The following is a 16,223-nucleotide window of genomic DNA, read 5'->3' as shown; positions in this document are numbered from 1 at the left end:
TTCTATCAGACTTCCTTTTAATTTCTAGTTATCACAACTGTGATACGAACAGCTGAGGATATTTCAAATGCAGCTCTAAAATGTAGCAGGGTGCGGTGCTCTTATGAAATCAAGGCACAAGCATGAAATCTTGCCTTTAATTTTTTTTTTTTTTTTGTATTTCTTTATTGAGTAATGGCGCCAACCTGGATTCTGCAACCCTACATAAATCACTGCCAGTTGTGGCTAAGCTGTAATGTTAACCAACCAATTTAAAACCATTACTGACATAGAAACATGTATTTAGAGATGATGTGCCAGCTACGAAACCACACAGTTTTTCAATCATGTGAACAGGATACTGTATATGGAATGCTAAATACTAAAAGCCACATTGGTTTTTGGGGTTACCTTTCTTGATTGCTCAGTTTGGCATACATGACTTTTACCAGCTCTGGACATTTCAGCAAATGGTCTGTAACAATCAAGAACCTAAAGAACAGAAGAAAAAAGCATTATTGGTTTTACAGTGAAAATGTAGTTATTTCGCATTTCCTCTATGTCTGTTTATATTACTGTTTTGGACGTTTGTAATTTTAATTAGTACATGGCTTCTTTCATGTTACTAGTGTTACCTGCTAACTGATACAAACAGTCAACACACCTAATTATTCACATTCTAAACACATCCTCCACTGGGTACAGACCAATCTGTATCACTGCAACTCAGATTTACTCAAGCAATTGAAGGAAAGCTGGACAAGTCTTTTTCCAGTTATAGACAAGAAAAATCTTACCATAATTCAAGTAATAAAACATCAATCCAAGTCTTTATAGACCTCAGCAAAAAGCCAAGATTGAAAATTGTTATACCATTCATCTCAGAAGCAAAGCTTCTAAACCTAACAAATAATCAAGAGAATTGTGCTACATAATTCTTTTTTCTCTTAAAAAATTCTAACAACTCAGAAACACAGAGGGACACTGATTTTTTCAGACATAAAGCAGTAAAATACTATTCTCAGGTTACAAAGAAAACATCTCTGTTGTATAACAAGATCTTAAACCAATATTAGAAACTAACTTTTGGAAGCTGTCAGGCAGTGACTTACAGGTACAGTTATCTTTGTACTAATGCCCACATTAGACTGACTTTCTAAGCCTTACTTGTACCAGTAACTCATCCAGTGTTATGTGTACCAACTATATGGTAAAATGGTGACCTCGCTAAATTCACTATCAAGATTCTTGGCTCTGCAAACAAACTAGTTGAACATGTTTATTTTCAAATCAAATTTCTAGCAGCACTGACAGCATGCTACATATATAATTAAACATGCTGCATTATATACTTACAGTAAATAGAGTACATTTTATTCAACCTTTGATTACCAATCCAAAATAATTAGACTGAGTCATATGACAAAAACAGGATATCTTGAAGCCCACAAGATGGACTACTGAAAAAGCCAGCCAACTCCCTCTCCTCCCAACTCTCCCTCCTCTCCTTTGCTCCACTTTGCATAAAAGTTGCAGGGGTGATCCACAGCATCTTGTGTATTCAATACATAGGTGCCCTGGAAATCATATGGAACTGCTCCAGCCTTAATAAAAGGTCTGTTTGGAATACAAAAACTCAACCAAGTCTGGAGCAATCAAAGAGTACAAGGTCCTGTGACATATATGGGTTTCACAACCCATGATTCATGTTCTATTTACTGAGAAATGTGATTTGGGGGGGGGGGGGGCACATTTTATAATGGAACTGTTTTCATTATTTGTGCATATAATGGAGGAAAAGAGTACCACCACATAGGTAGACATGAGATTTAAAATGTTGGGTTTTTTCTGATAATGTCAGTTTGCACAGGACTTTTTCAACAGCAAGCTGGAATTAGTAGACTTTTGGGCCCTTGAACCTTATTGCTCCGCACAGCCAATACTGCAAAGGACATTTCTAGCCTGGGATAGCAGACATAATTGTGAGGATCTGATATCTCCATCAATCAACAACATGACAACATGCTGGTGCCATGATAGTCAATGGGAGTTCTTTCAATGGCCCCAAAGCCAACTAGTAATGGTAAGAAAGCTATCTATGCTTAAACTTTTTGCTGTAGCTACACTTAAAAACCACACATGACCAGAAGTGATGGTAAAGAAATCTGGGACCTCCAAAGAAGAAAGCACAATAGATAGAAATATTATGTATAGTAGACTCTATGCTGCAGTTTAACGAATGATAGATTTTTATGATAATACAATTGTGATATATTATGTAAATATGCATTAACAATTATGTATAAGTATTGATCATATGCATGGCTATAGTAAATCTCTACACAGTAATGGAATAATTTACATGGTTTTAGTATACAACTTCCACTGACCAAAATGGAAGTCGTGCACCTAAATCCCCATTATGCATATGAACACCATAATGACTGACTGCACCCCTATAATCACATCCTACATACTACTGTAATAATCTTTGTACAAAATATGCCTTGTGAAGTATCATTGAAAACTAATAACTTCCTGGTCAATAACATCATGGTGAAATGTGTGTAGCAACATCATATGTAAAATTACAAAGCTGAAATTAGGTCTGAAATATGTTCACCACGCAAGTCTGGGTAAACCAGATTTTCAAAGACAAAGGACAAACTGACACCTCTAGCTAGGTGTCATCAAAGTTGATTAGCAATCGCCAATCAAGTGGCCATTCTTTGGCAAGGAAGGGGGACAGGAACAAACAGATCTGCATCTTAGCAAACAGCATGAAAACGTCTTTCACCATAAGACTCCAACCTCACAGCCAGAATGAACTTTATCTAAGGGTAATGCTCAGGAAAATGCATTTCAAAGAGGGACTGGACTATAAAGTGAGGGGCAAAAACACCCTAGGTATCTCTCCCCATCCAGCTCTCACTCTTTCCTTAAGACGACGACAAAAGAAACCAGCCCATTTAACTTCGGGAGAGATCCTGACCTGAAATTTGGTTAGTCCTGTTGCTGGAAGCATGCGGTAAGAATTTCACCTTGAACCAAGTCTAGTCTGTTTTAATGCTTTATACTTGTTTATACTCATTTAAAACCTCTCTCTTTGTAGTTAAACAAACTTGTTTTATTCTTTAATCAAAACTAATCCAGTGTTGTAAACTGTGTGGGTAACTAGGGTAGCAAACTGTTGTATACTGATCTCCTTAGAAGAGCGATGGACCTACTATATCTGAACTGTGTAGGAGAGGGCTGGACGGCGCAGAACACATCTTTGGGGGAGAAGACTAGGAGTGTGTTGGGTCACCCTGCAAATAGTAACCTAGGCTGCTAGAACCCAGAGTGTGGCTACTGGGCTGCCTGACAGGCTGCTGGGGTCAGAGTTGCTGAACCAGGGTTGTCGCTATTCCCCCAGTCACTCAGAGCGTGACCTACATACTGGCAAGCTGTTTGAGAGTGACCCATGTGGGAACTACAGCAACAAAGCATTGTGAGGCACCCCAAGCTGCAGGGAAAAGGTGACAGGCCCTTACTGTTCTCGATTAGACCACGGAATATCAATCACCATAGAGGTACATTTTCCTCAGTCCATACATGGCTCCCAAATTGTAAATTCCCAAGAAATTTAAGTAACCAACAAAACCTGAAGCACATGAACAAGCAAGAAATCCCTTTTCAGACTTTATGAATAGCAACATCAACACCAAAGGATCTGCATTTAATAGCTCACAATACACCAAAATAGGACTATCTTATTATGATGATGAAGAAATCCACAAAACAGTAGCTGAATTTGCTTTTATGAAAACATACTTCCCACAGTTGGTTTTAGCCTCATGTGAAAATCTCTTCCACCAGTGGGATACAGCAAAATTGCACTCAAGGAAATGTGTTTTATGTTCCAATTTTCAATTCTGCAGTTAAAGGTTAAATCCACACTTGTAGGCTTTTCAGTTTAGAATTCTTGGATTTTTGTCTTATTCTTAAAATCTGCTAGTACTTGAGGCCTGTCTACACAATGCACCAGCAAAGCACACTAGAGGACTATGATTTGTAGCACTCTCTAATATGCTGTGTAGACCCTGCTGGCACACTCTAAATGGTATCTGGTTCACATTGATATAGTCCTGTTTCAAACAGGACTGACTGAATTAACACACTCTAAATACCTTTTAGAGCATGCCAGCAGGGGCAGTTAGAGCAGTACGTTACTGTGCTGTACAAATTACACCCTTCTGGGATGTTTTGCCGGCTGTGTAGAAAAACCCCTATAGGTGGTGAAAAGACATCACACTCCTAACATGCATTACTCAATAAAGCATAAGCATTTCAACTTTGTAGAGGTCTACTTTCCCTTCTATGCATGCTAGTCCTCTACACACTGCTAGGAGACTCAAGCCCTAAAGAGAGAAGTACAATGATTCACAACCCGCATTTTGGACCTTTCTGGTATATGTTTCAGAAAGTGCCTTTATGGATTCAGCCTATAAATATGGACATAGCAGTTCTGTTTGTCTTTCTTGATCCCAAAGTTAAAATTTTCATTCATACCCCCAGATATCTCCACCACCACATTTAGGTTTCTTCTCCTCTCCCATCCTCCCACATTGCCATTAACTCATGTAGAGTAAGTATAAAAATATTGGAGTGCTAACATATTTGAAGCACACAACACCAAAAGAGATATTAGGATGAGGAGGAAGAGAGGCATGCACAAAGGCACACAGAAACCGCCTTTACGCTGCTGCTATGCATGGAGATTTTGGTGGTAGTGAAACAGGAAAAAAATAAAAGTTAATATCTAAAGACTCCCCACTCTTCTGTTTTGTAGTCTTAAAAAAAGAGCCAACAAGCCTCCCACCCCCCTCACCAAGTTTAAAATAAAAAGGTGTTTGTTTATGACTTGCTAACTGAATATCAGGCAGTTCAGATACACACACCATGCTTCAGAAAGGTTTAATTGCGCTCAGAGCCCAACAGCAGACCCACTGGGATAAACTGGTGACCACTGCAATTTAGTAAAGGAAATGGTGAAAATTAGAATTGTTATATAAACAGAATACAGTAACAAATGAATAGTGTTAAATATGCCAATTTCCTGGGCTGTCTTTAGATTAAGTGTTTGGCTAAAATCCTAAAAAAAATCAAGTGCTCACAAGTAGATAAACATAGGAGATGTTCAATTCAAACTCTTACAATAGCACAAAGGATATATTGTGCCAAACTAAGTTTGAGAGGTAGCCAAGATGAAATGGTATAAGCCACATTTAAGCCCAGTATATGCTAAACATGCCAGATGAGCAATGAGTTTGGTCCAACCAACGCTGGGTGTAAGCAATCAACTTTATCATAAAATGTAGTGCTCCAGATTTAAGTCGATTTGTATTCATTAGCAACCTTACAGAGCAGTGTCTTGCACGTCAGAAAATGGAATGATGGTGATCCTCTTCCTACCACACTATATTAAATGTTTCATCTTCAAAAGAAGACTTCAGTGAGAATACATCACATTATTTGTATCATTGTAATTCAAACCAAAATACTTGGGAATGAAATAGTAATTTTTTCTGTAGTCTACAATGTATTTGAAATGTAGCATTTGTACTGACAGGGTAGACCATCCAAACTTTGAAGAGAGATTGCGTTCATAAATTCTCCTCTTCTGTCCAATCTAAATCTCTAACCACTAATGAAACCAAAAAAACATAGTGCCTCGCTAGCAACTCTTAATAGGATTTTCAAAATCCTTTTAAATTATACCCTTTGGGCAAAGACGTTTGAGGAACAAAAGTATTTGTTGGCTTTGCATAAGACTAATAAAATATATTTAAAAAAAAATCAATTTACAGGATGAAGTTATTTAATGGCAAATTAAATAAATGTGCCCTCACACAGTCCTCTAGACCAGATACACCACCCCACCCATCGAAGTACTTCTCACTTACCAAAAGCACAGGAGAAAAATATTAGTGTGCAAGTGCATACACAATACCTTGCAGTACTAAAATCTTGAGGTAACAAAGGCAGAGATCACAATAGCACACATAATATCTGTTCCTCAGAGAAGGATGGTCATAAAAAACGTAACCCCTTGAATAAACTTTTAAGTCTAAAAGACAAAGTTCAGATTAACTTTTATATTTGTTTTGGTTCTGCTGCTGAATCACAGAGTTTGTCTTTACAGTTGGCTAGAGGGTCGCACGCTTTGTGGCTTCTGTAGGCTGAGCTCATTAAAAACACACCAGGGGTTCCTTGCATTCCTCCACTTCCCCCCCCCCCCCCCACCACCACGTGAACTACCCTTCCAGACCCCTCTATTTTAGGGACTCCCTGAACCTCTACCCCATCCTCATGCCAAAGGGGTCTATTTGTCCATGTCATGCTCTGGGCCCCTCAATTTCCCTTGGACTGCTCCTGTCTAAGCCTACCTATGTCTAGAAAGGCGCGCACTTTATTGCTTTGGTAGGCCAAAATTCCCAAGCACACCAATGGATTCTTGCATCTCTCAATTCCCTTCCACCCCCAGATTCTTATGTGTTATCCTCCCCTCCACTCTTCCATCCTCCTCTGGGATCAAAAGAAGGGTTTTATATGGAAAGGTATTAATGGCTGTCATCCATTGGTTCTGCGATCTACAGACAATTATAGACCTGCTCAAAGCTGTGGACTTTGATAACCAGACATGAGGGGCTCTACATGTCTCATTTTCCTCTCGAGGTTTTCACTAAAAAGTGAGCAAGATTCTGCCAACTGATGCCCAGAACATTTACTGAAATTTTGGAATTAATCAGATGTGGTTTTCAAAAGTTATCATGTACATCCCACACAAAAAGACATGTAGAGAAATACCATCAAGAGGAATGGAAGGCCCCAAACCGTTATCTACACTTGACATTTTTTTGAAAGACTAACTTGTTAGGTTAGCCAAAGCACATTTGCCATGAGTACCTGAAAGAATTGCTGCTGGTATAGGTTTAAGGAAAGCAAATGCACTCCCCATATTTAAAGAAATATTTGTGGAAGTATTCTAAAACTTCTGGAGATCCCCCTTCCTCTCCCCCCTTTTACTACCTTCTTTTTCACTCATCTCATAGTGGTTTTCAGATACTTAAATAGGACCTAAAATGATCTGGCTCGTGACCTGTTCTCTCCTCAAGGAAGAAGCATAACTTGATCAACGCTGGAAGAAGCAGAAAGGAAAAGGTTCAGACAACTAATTACGACAAATTTCTTCTCACATAATTACCAGAACACTGAACAGCCACTGGACATTAAGAGAGTGCTAACATTTAAATTCATTCATGCCAAGATGGAAGTTCTGCATACTTTACTAATGTTTGTATGTATATCCTGTGTACTACTCTGCTCTTTCCCTACTGTGCTACATCAACACTGCCAAAAATCAGCATATTCTCGGTGACTGACCAGGGTCACTGCTTTTTGATTTAACATCTGAATTTGATAGGAACCAGAAGGAGCTTCTTAGGTACATCCAAGTTGGAAACAACATTATTCTCTACTGGAGAATTTCAATGAGGCATCACATACGAAACTCAAATAATTTTCCCCTCTCACTTTTCACAAGAAATGATACAGTAAAAGAGAGGTGAAACAAGACAATGCAAGATCCAGCTGTGCACCTTGATTTATTGGAGAAAGGTTTTCTAAAATTGCTCTTGAATACCAGGGCAATCCTACTGCAAATAATAAATAACTGTTGTAGCACTACAATTAAGGAAATGTTTTCCAACGGTCAGTAGCACTTAAACCCTTAGTTGCATTTGGAACCTGCAGCCTGTGACAGCATGCCAACTTTCCAGGAATTAGAAACAAAATTGTTCTCTGGAGAGTACAAGCCTAATAGAGGGAAGAGAAAGAAATACTCTAATTTGTGAGAGGAGAGAGAAATTGCCAGTTCACAAAAAAAAAGACAGGAATGGTAAAATTTTCTGATTTATATACTACATGCATACTATATAAGGCACTAGATTCAGCACTCTACTGCACAGCTGACTTTCCTTTAGTTTGCCTCAACAGGCTAGAGGCCTGCCAACAGCAGCAGTGCTTTCTGCCCGTGCTTATTTACGTGGGCTAGAACTAAATAACCCCAGGAAAATGGGGAAGGGGAGCCCCACAACCTAATCTTTAAACTCACCATTGAACTGTGGTTTAAAGGAGAGTGGATGTTCAAAAAAATCCTTACATTCACTGCCAGACAGCTGACCACACTTCTACATCATTTTTCCAGAGAGGCCAAGAAGTGCACTATGCCTTTCCATTTTTTTTTAAAAAATGGAGAATTTCTGTTCTTTGCCCTTTACGGTCAAAAATGCAATCCCCTCACTTGAAAAACAGACACGTTCCCCCACCCCACCCCACCCGCACCCCTCCCACACACACAGAGAGAAAGTGATCGTATGAACTGTACTCCCGTCTCTAATGGAACCACCAAAGCATTTATAGAATAAACAACTTTTAGAATACACATTGATCTTGGTCAGGATGAATTATAATGTAATTTTGTACTACTTTTTCCTAATTATTTTAAAAACACATGTATGCAGGTTCAAGATTTTAAAATTGATCTCATATGGCATCTTCTACATATAGTAGCTTCCCAGCTGCATAACACATTTTTATGTTGATTACTGCAAACCAAAAGAAGAAGAAAAAAAATCTGATTTCTTAATGACACTTCAATTTTCCAGAGCCTAAGGCATGGCTTTCTGAGCTCTTTGCATGTAAAGAAGAGTTTAAAAGGAAAACAACTCTAACAAGTCCATTCATTGTACTCTGCACTGAACTGAAGCACTTACTCTTACTCCTGACTTCTCTTCTCCCCTGGATAGAGAGGAAGAAGAGTGTGCTACAAAGGAGTAGGATCACATGGGTGGAGATAGAGAGTACTTGCATCACTGAACAGTATGTCCTCCAGCTGATACAGAAATAGCATTGACTTTTTAAGGACAACTCCATCCAGTTCCCAGCTGGTGACTTGAGAGGTAGGGATTGTTGAAAGAAATAATCAGGAGAAAAGAGTCTTATTTTATGGAATAAATATTTCTGCTTAAAATAGGTTAAAATAGGTATTTGACTTGCTTAATGTATAAGTGTCAAGATTTAAACTTAAGGGTATGAGTGATACCGATATACTATTAAAATTCAGTCAGGCACATCTGCTCCTGTCCCCATGTGTCCCTGCACCCCCACTCAGCCACCTCCTCCCGCATCCCCATTGTCTGACAATTGCTGACAGATATTTTGAAAAAAATTACTACAAGAATCGAAACTGGCATGATTATATTGTGTTATTTTGACAAATAAAATATGCAGAATTTTAAAATATTATGCGCAGAATTTTTAATTCCCACAGGAGTAGGCATCAGGGAGCCTGGACTGAGAGCTCCATGCAATGGGTAAAGGGGCACCTCCCTGCACTAGCACATTGCAATACAAATATTTTACGCTCTAGCTATCAAATAAATGTTTAAGCCCTCACACTAGATGGCAAATGGTCTTTTCAGACAGAGGACCAAGACAGAAAATACTGCTGGAAAACAAGAGTTTTTATTGTACAGCTGTGCTTTAGCAAAGAAAAGTAATATAGTATAATTCTGTTAACATAGTTTGTCAAATTACCCAAGGAAAGGTAGGTTACTAACCTGCAACTGCAGACCTATTGCCCTTGCAGACCCATGCTGTTTGAAGCATGAGTATGTCCTTCAGCACCACATGCCCTAGAAAGATCCTGAAAGCAGCAACCAGTAGGGCTTTGTACAAGCTCAAATACAGTTCCACACATTGGGCCAGGCTACATACATTTCAACAGCATTCGGCCCTGAAAGCACTCAGTTCCTTCTTATGCTTCAAAACGTCAGTCAAAGGCTATAAAGTGGGTGAGAATACTGTAATGGCCCTCACTCGGGGTCTGGTTGGGGAGAATGTCCTAGCGGTCACGGCTGCAACACTTGACATCCAAGGAGGTTGTGTGGAGGGGAGCCTGAGCTCTCCCACTCCACCAGGCTCCAACCCAGGGCCCTTTGGGCTACCAGTAGTCTGGTAACCAAGGCTGCTTAAGGCTATCCTCCATGGGCGCCTTCCTCTCATCTCCCTTCCCTCCCCCACAGGGGTCAGCTTAGTCTAAGACAGGGGTGGGCAAACTTTTTGGCCCAAGGGCCACATCTGGGTATGGAAATTGTATGGTGGGCAATGAATGCTAATGAAATTGGAGGTTGGGGTGCACGAGGGAGTGAGGGCTCCGGCTGGGGGTGCAGGCTCTGGGGTAGGGCCAAAAATGAGGAGTTCAGGGTACAGGAGGGGGCTCCGGGCTGGGACTGAGAGGTTTGGAGGGCGGGAGGAGGATAAGGCTGGGGCACGGGGTTGGGGCACAGGAAGAGGTCAGGGATGTAGGCTTTGGGTGGCGCTTCCCTCAAGCAGCTCCCAGAAGCAGTGGCATGTCCCCCTCCAGCTCCTACGCAGAGGGGCAGCCAGGCAACTCTGTGCACCACCCTGTCCACAGGTGCCGCCCCTGCAGCTCCCATTGGCCGCGGTTCCCGGCCAATGGGAGCTGCAGGGGCGGCACTTGGGGCAGGGGCAGCATACGGAACCCCCTGGCTCCCCCTACATGTAGGAGCCAGAGGGGGGACATGCCACTGCTTTTGGGAGCCGCATGGCGCCACGGAATGTGCAGAGCGGGGCAAGCCCTGGACCCTGCTCCCCGACGGGAGCTCGAGGGCCAGATTAAATTGTCTGAAGGGCCGGATGCGGCCCCCCAGGCCGTAGTTTGCCCATCCCTGGTCTCAGGCCTTCTCCTGGTGGGGAAATCCAAACTAAAAGTAGTAAAAGGGAGTTACCAATGTCCAAGGTCCCCAGGATACTTTCCTCTCTGGTTGTCTCTGGGGTGGATCCTCCCTTCCCTCAGGGAGGGCCCCTTTGGGCAGCTGTATCAGAGCCTTCAGGCTTCCCTCTGCTTTATGCTGCTGGAGCTGTGGGCTGCTCCAGCTGCTGTGTCTGCTCACCTCCAGCTCTGCCATCCAAATGAGCTACAGTAATTCCCTGCCTTGTAATTCCTCCAGCAGATGGAGCATTTGCTGCAGGTGTGGCAGGGCGGGGCTGGTTGAGCCCAAAATAATCCCTTAACACCTTGTTGCCCAGTGTGGGGTTTGTACACCCCATCACACATACATCTGCCCAGGAAACATTTTGGAGAACTCCATTTACAGAGAGGTAACCTTTTTCTACGTTAAGAATGGTCTCTGCAGATTACCACTCTCAGGAGACTGATGAGAAGTAGCAGACCCCAGAAAAGGAACAAGACTAAAGGACTGGTCACCACAAACAAGTAGACTGTGAAACTTGTGTAGACTAGGAAAATGAGAGGCAGTTTAAAAATGCATTACCTAACAAGTTAATTCATTAGTTGGTTGGAGTCAACCCTAGAGTCAAGTTCCCGAAAAGAGTACCTGTGCGGAGGTGGGTGGAGCAATTTAGCTCTTAAATTAAGAGAATGATGTTGAGTAAAGGCATGAATTAATCTCCAGGTGACTTCACAGATGGCAGAAACTGAAGCATTTCTGAAACATGCCACACAAGCAACCAGACCATCCAGTCTTGTTAATCTCACATGGTCACAGGATTGAATACAAAGTCTGATCCATTTACACACAACACAGAGAGGACTTCTTTCTTTGTCTTAATTACTGCCCACCAGATACAGGTGCCACTGGAAACATTTAGTGAAGAACTCATCATCCCCAAAGACAAGACCACACAGTATGGGACAGAGCTGTCGCCTCCCCAATAAGTGAGGTAATACTTTCTGTCAGTATCATCTATAGCAATGATCTAAAATACTAAAGCTCTCAATACAAGGGAGAGCTTTCAATGCCAGTTATAGTGTTCAAAACATTCCAACACATCGATGTGGAGTATGGATGGACTCCTTGAACTTACAAAGACTACTTAGATAACGGGTGGTTTCAGTTTTCAATGCAGAATGGGAATCACAGATGTCCCTGAACTGAGAGTCCCTTTCACAGAGGGAAATGTGAAAAACTGTAGAAACACCAGATGATCACAAAGATGATGAAGAAAGGGGACAGGCAATGGTGCTAGAAGCATCTCTGATTGAAGCAGGGTTTCCAAACTTATGGCATTTTTTTCCCTTGCAAGTGACCTGATCCTTGCTCCTGAATGACATCTCTCTGCCACCTTCTCCTGCCTTTTGATATTCTGGAAATCTAGGCTCTGCCTTTGAAAGAGGCATCAAGACCCTCAAAAGGATCCTCCTAGAACTGCTAAGCTGAGAGCAGGAAGAAGGCCTGATACAACAGCTGCTGCTAATGTGGAAGCACTGTGAAGGTACTGCTTGGCTAAAGGAACCTCTCCCTTCAAGACCCTCTCTCTACCAGAACTGCATAACTGCTCCCTACCAGAACTGCTACTGGACTAGAGTGAAAGGAAGGAAAAGAAGCCAAAATCATGCCTGGAAAGAGAGGTTCCTCCTGAGCTCTACCTGAGGACTCCTCTGCTTTCCAATGCGGAGACAGAACACTGGATTCCAAAAATGTGCACAGTACTATGCCAGCAAGTGGAACCATCAAATCACTGGGGGAAAAAAATTACAAGTAGGATATTTGCTTCCCAAGTGTGGGTCAAAGGCAGAAAACCCATCGGTACTGGACTAATGGAGCAGTGGGAAGAAAGAAAAGTTCAGGCAGTGCATTAGTCACAATATTTGTCCTCTCTGTGTCCTAATGGTTGATGGCATTAACTTTAAAAGTAACTTCAGCACTGTGAATATTTACCTGTGTAATTCATCAGAGGCTAACACTGATGAACACTTACATCTGCTACACAAACACTTCGTATAAATCTATCCCGCTTTAGCCTGCCGCAGACTAAGTGTCCATGTGGACCCTTCTGCTGCATGCTAAAAGCTCCATAGCTCACTTTGATTACATTGCGCTTGGATGCTGACAAACCCTCAACGTTGAGTTGGAGAACTCAAAGCTGGGCCGATGACGAGAAAGCCACAGGATGGCACCACTGTGTGGTCTCAACTGCCAGATCTGTCTGGCTAGAGAATCTTGCCCGCATGCTCGGGGTTCAGCTGATCGACATATTTGGGGTCGGGAAGGAATTTTCCTCCAGGGTAGATTGGCAGAGGCCCTGCAGGTTTTTCGCCTTCCTCCGCAGCATGGGGCAGGGGTCGCTTGGTGGAGGATTCTCAGCGATTTGAGGTCTTTAAATCATGATTTGGGGACTTCAACAGCTGAGTCAAGGGACAGAATTCTTCCAGGAGTGGGTGGGTCAGCTTTTGTGGCCCGCATCATGCGGGAGGTCAGACTAGATGATCATAATGGTCCCTTCTGACCTTAGAGTCTATGAGTCTATGATCAGAATCGGTCAGCAGCAACCCTAAATGTGATGAGTGGTCAGCTATAGACGTTTGGAATGGTTTCTTTGTTGCTGATCCCACCGTTCAACCGTGGGGTCTGCACGATGACCCACTTTGTCAATGTAGTCTCTGTCAGTCAATGGTGCATGTTGTCGGTGAGTGTCAACTAACCAGAAAAAAGAACAGGAGTACTTGTGGCACCTTAGAGACTAACAAATTTATTAGAGCATAAGCTTTCGTGGGCTACTGCCCACTTCTTCGGATGCATATAGAGTGGAACATATATTGAGGAGATACACACATACAGAGAGCATGAACAGGTGGGAGTTGTCTTACCAACTCTGAGAGGCCAATTAAGTAAGAGAAAAAAATTTTTTGAAGTGATAATCAAGCTAGCCCAGTACAGACAGTTTGATAAGAAATGTAAGTATTCTCACAAGGGGAGATAGATTTAATGTTTGTAATGGCTCAGCCATTCCCAGTCCTTATTCAATCCTGAGTTGATTGTATCTAGTTTGCATATCAATTCCAGCTCAGCAGTCTCTCGTTGGAGTCTGTTTTTGAAGTGTTTCTGTTGTAAGATAGCCACCCGCAGGTCTGTCATTGAATGGCCAGACAGGTTAAAGTGTTCTCCCACTGGTTTTTGAGTATTATGATTCCTGATGTCAGATTTGTGTCCATTAATTCTTTTGCGGAGAGACTGTCCGGTTTGGCCAATGTACATGGCAGAGGGGCATTGCTGGCACATGATGGCATATATCACATTGGTAGATGTGCAGGTGAATGAGCCCCTGATGGTATGGCTGATGTGATTAGGTCCTATGATGATGTCACTTGAATAGATATGTGGACAGAGTTGGCATCGGGCTTTGCTACAAGGATAGGTTCCTGGGTCAGTGTTTTTGTTCAGTGATGTGTGGTTGCTGGTGAGTATTTGCTTTAGGTTGGGGGGTTGTCTGTAAGCGAGGACAGGTCTGTCTCCCAAGATCTGTGAGAATAAAGGATCATCTTTCAGGATAGGTTGTAGATCTCGGATGATGCGCTGGAGAGGTTTTAGTTGGGGGCTGAAGGTGACAGCTAGTGGTGTTCTGTTATTTTCTTTGTTGGGCCTGTCTTGTAGGAGGTGACTTCTGGGTACTCGTCTGGCTCTGTCAATCTGTTTTTTCACTTCAGCAGGTGGGTATTGCAGTTTTAAGAATGCTTGATAGAGACCAGCACCTACAAGATCTCTATCTGAGGGATTGGAGCAAATGCGGTTATATCTTAGAGCTTGGCTGTAGACAATGGATCGTGTAGTGTGTCCTGGATGGAATATGGAGGCATGTAGGTAAGTGTAGCTGTCAGTAGGTTTCCGGTATAGGGTGGTATTTATGTGACCATCGCTTATTAGCACAGTAGTGTCCAGGAAATGGACCGCTTGTGTGGACTGATCTAGGCTGAGGTTGATGGTGGGATGGAAATTATTGTGGAATTCCTCAAGGGCTTCTTTTCCATGGGTCCAGATGATGAAGATGTCATCAATGTAGCGCAAGTAGAGTAGGGGCGTTAGGGGACGAGAGCTAAGGAAGCGTTGTTCTAAGTCAGCCATAAAAATGTTGGCATACTGTGGGGCCATGCGGGTACCCATAGCAGTGCCGCTGACTTGAAGGTATATATTGTCCCCAAATGTGAAATAGTTGTGGGTGAGGACAAAGTCACAAAGTTCAGCCACCAGGTTAGCTGTGACATTATCAGGGATACTGTTCCTGATAGCTTGTAGTCCACCTTTGTGTGGAATATTGGTGTAGAGGGCTTCTACGTCCATAGAGGCCAGGATGGTGTTTTCTGGAAGATCACCGATGGATTGTAGTTTCCTCAGGAAGTCAGTGGTGTCTCAAAGATAGCTGGGAGTGCTGGTAGCGTAGGGTCTGAGGAGAGAGTCCACATAACCAGACAAGCCTGATGTTAGGGTGCCAATGCCTGAGATGATGGGGCGTCCAGGATTTCCAGGTTTATGGATTTTGGGTAGCAAATAGAATACCCCTGGTCAGGGTTCTAGGCATGCGTCTGTACAGATTTGTTCCTGTGCTTTGTCAGGGAGTTTTTTTTAAGCAGATGGTGTAGTTTCTTTAGGTAATCCTCAGTGGGATCAGAGGATAATGGTCTGTAGAATGTGGTGTTAGAGAGCTGTCTAGCAGCCTCTTGGTCATATTCCAATTTATTCATGACGATGACAGCACCTCCTTTGTCAGCCTTTTTGATTATGATGTCAGGGTTGTTTCTGAGGCTGTAGATGGCGTTGTGTTCAGCATGGCTGAGGTTATGGGGCTTTTCCACAATTTCAGCCTTTGCACGTTGACGGAAGCAATCTATGTAGAAATCCAGTCTGTTGTTTCGACCATCCGGAGGAGTCCACGCAGAATCCTTTTTTTTGTAGTGCTGGTAGGGGGGATTCTATGGGTTAGTTCAGAGGTATGTTGGAAATATTCTTTGAGTCGGAGACGTCGAAAGTAGGATTCTAGACTAACCAGAGTGTCAACTAACCAGACTTCATGGTGGCCTTAGGGCCCTTCTTTCTGCTGATGAAGCTGCTGTCGGGTGGCTTGGCAAGCACTGCAAACTCTAGAAGAAGTCGTCCACTTCGATCTACACCCATTAAATGCACTACAGAACTTTTAGTGCACTGCAGCAGAGTCCACACGGACAGTTAGTGCATGGCAGGCTGCCGTGGGGTAGATTTACACCTCAACTTGCTGTCATCTAAATGTTCATGTAGACCATCTCTACTTTAGAAAAGAAAATAATGACTACAATTTATAGCCATGAACAAATTGTTATTATTTAAGAAAAGGAGGAAATATTTCCA

General features: G+C 42.4%; 1 protein-coding gene across 4 annotated transcripts in view; it reads right to left on the bottom strand.

Annotated features, from left to right (window-relative positions):
* Positions 1 to 16,223, bottom strand: part of ATXN10 (ataxin 10) — a 172,687-nt gene that overhangs the window by 82,875 nt on the left and 73,589 nt on the right. For all 4 annotated transcript variants that reach the window (XM_065570205.1, XM_042846823.2, XM_005299980.4 and 1 more), the window contains exon 6: positions 391 to 471. In XM_065570205.1, the coding sequence (XP_065426277.1) occupies positions 391 to 471 (81 nt within the window). The remainder of the gene's footprint in view (positions 1 to 390; positions 472 to 16,223) is intronic.

Source organism: Chrysemys picta, chromosome 1 (assembly GCF_011386835.1).
Source record: "Chrysemys picta bellii isolate R12L10 chromosome 1, ASM1138683v2, whole genome shotgun sequence".
Classification (NCBI taxonomy): Eukaryota; Metazoa; Chordata; order Testudines; family Emydidae; genus Chrysemys; species Chrysemys picta.
The sequence above is the reverse complement of the archived record's forward strand: the minus strand, read 5'-3'. Positions and strand labels throughout refer to the sequence as shown.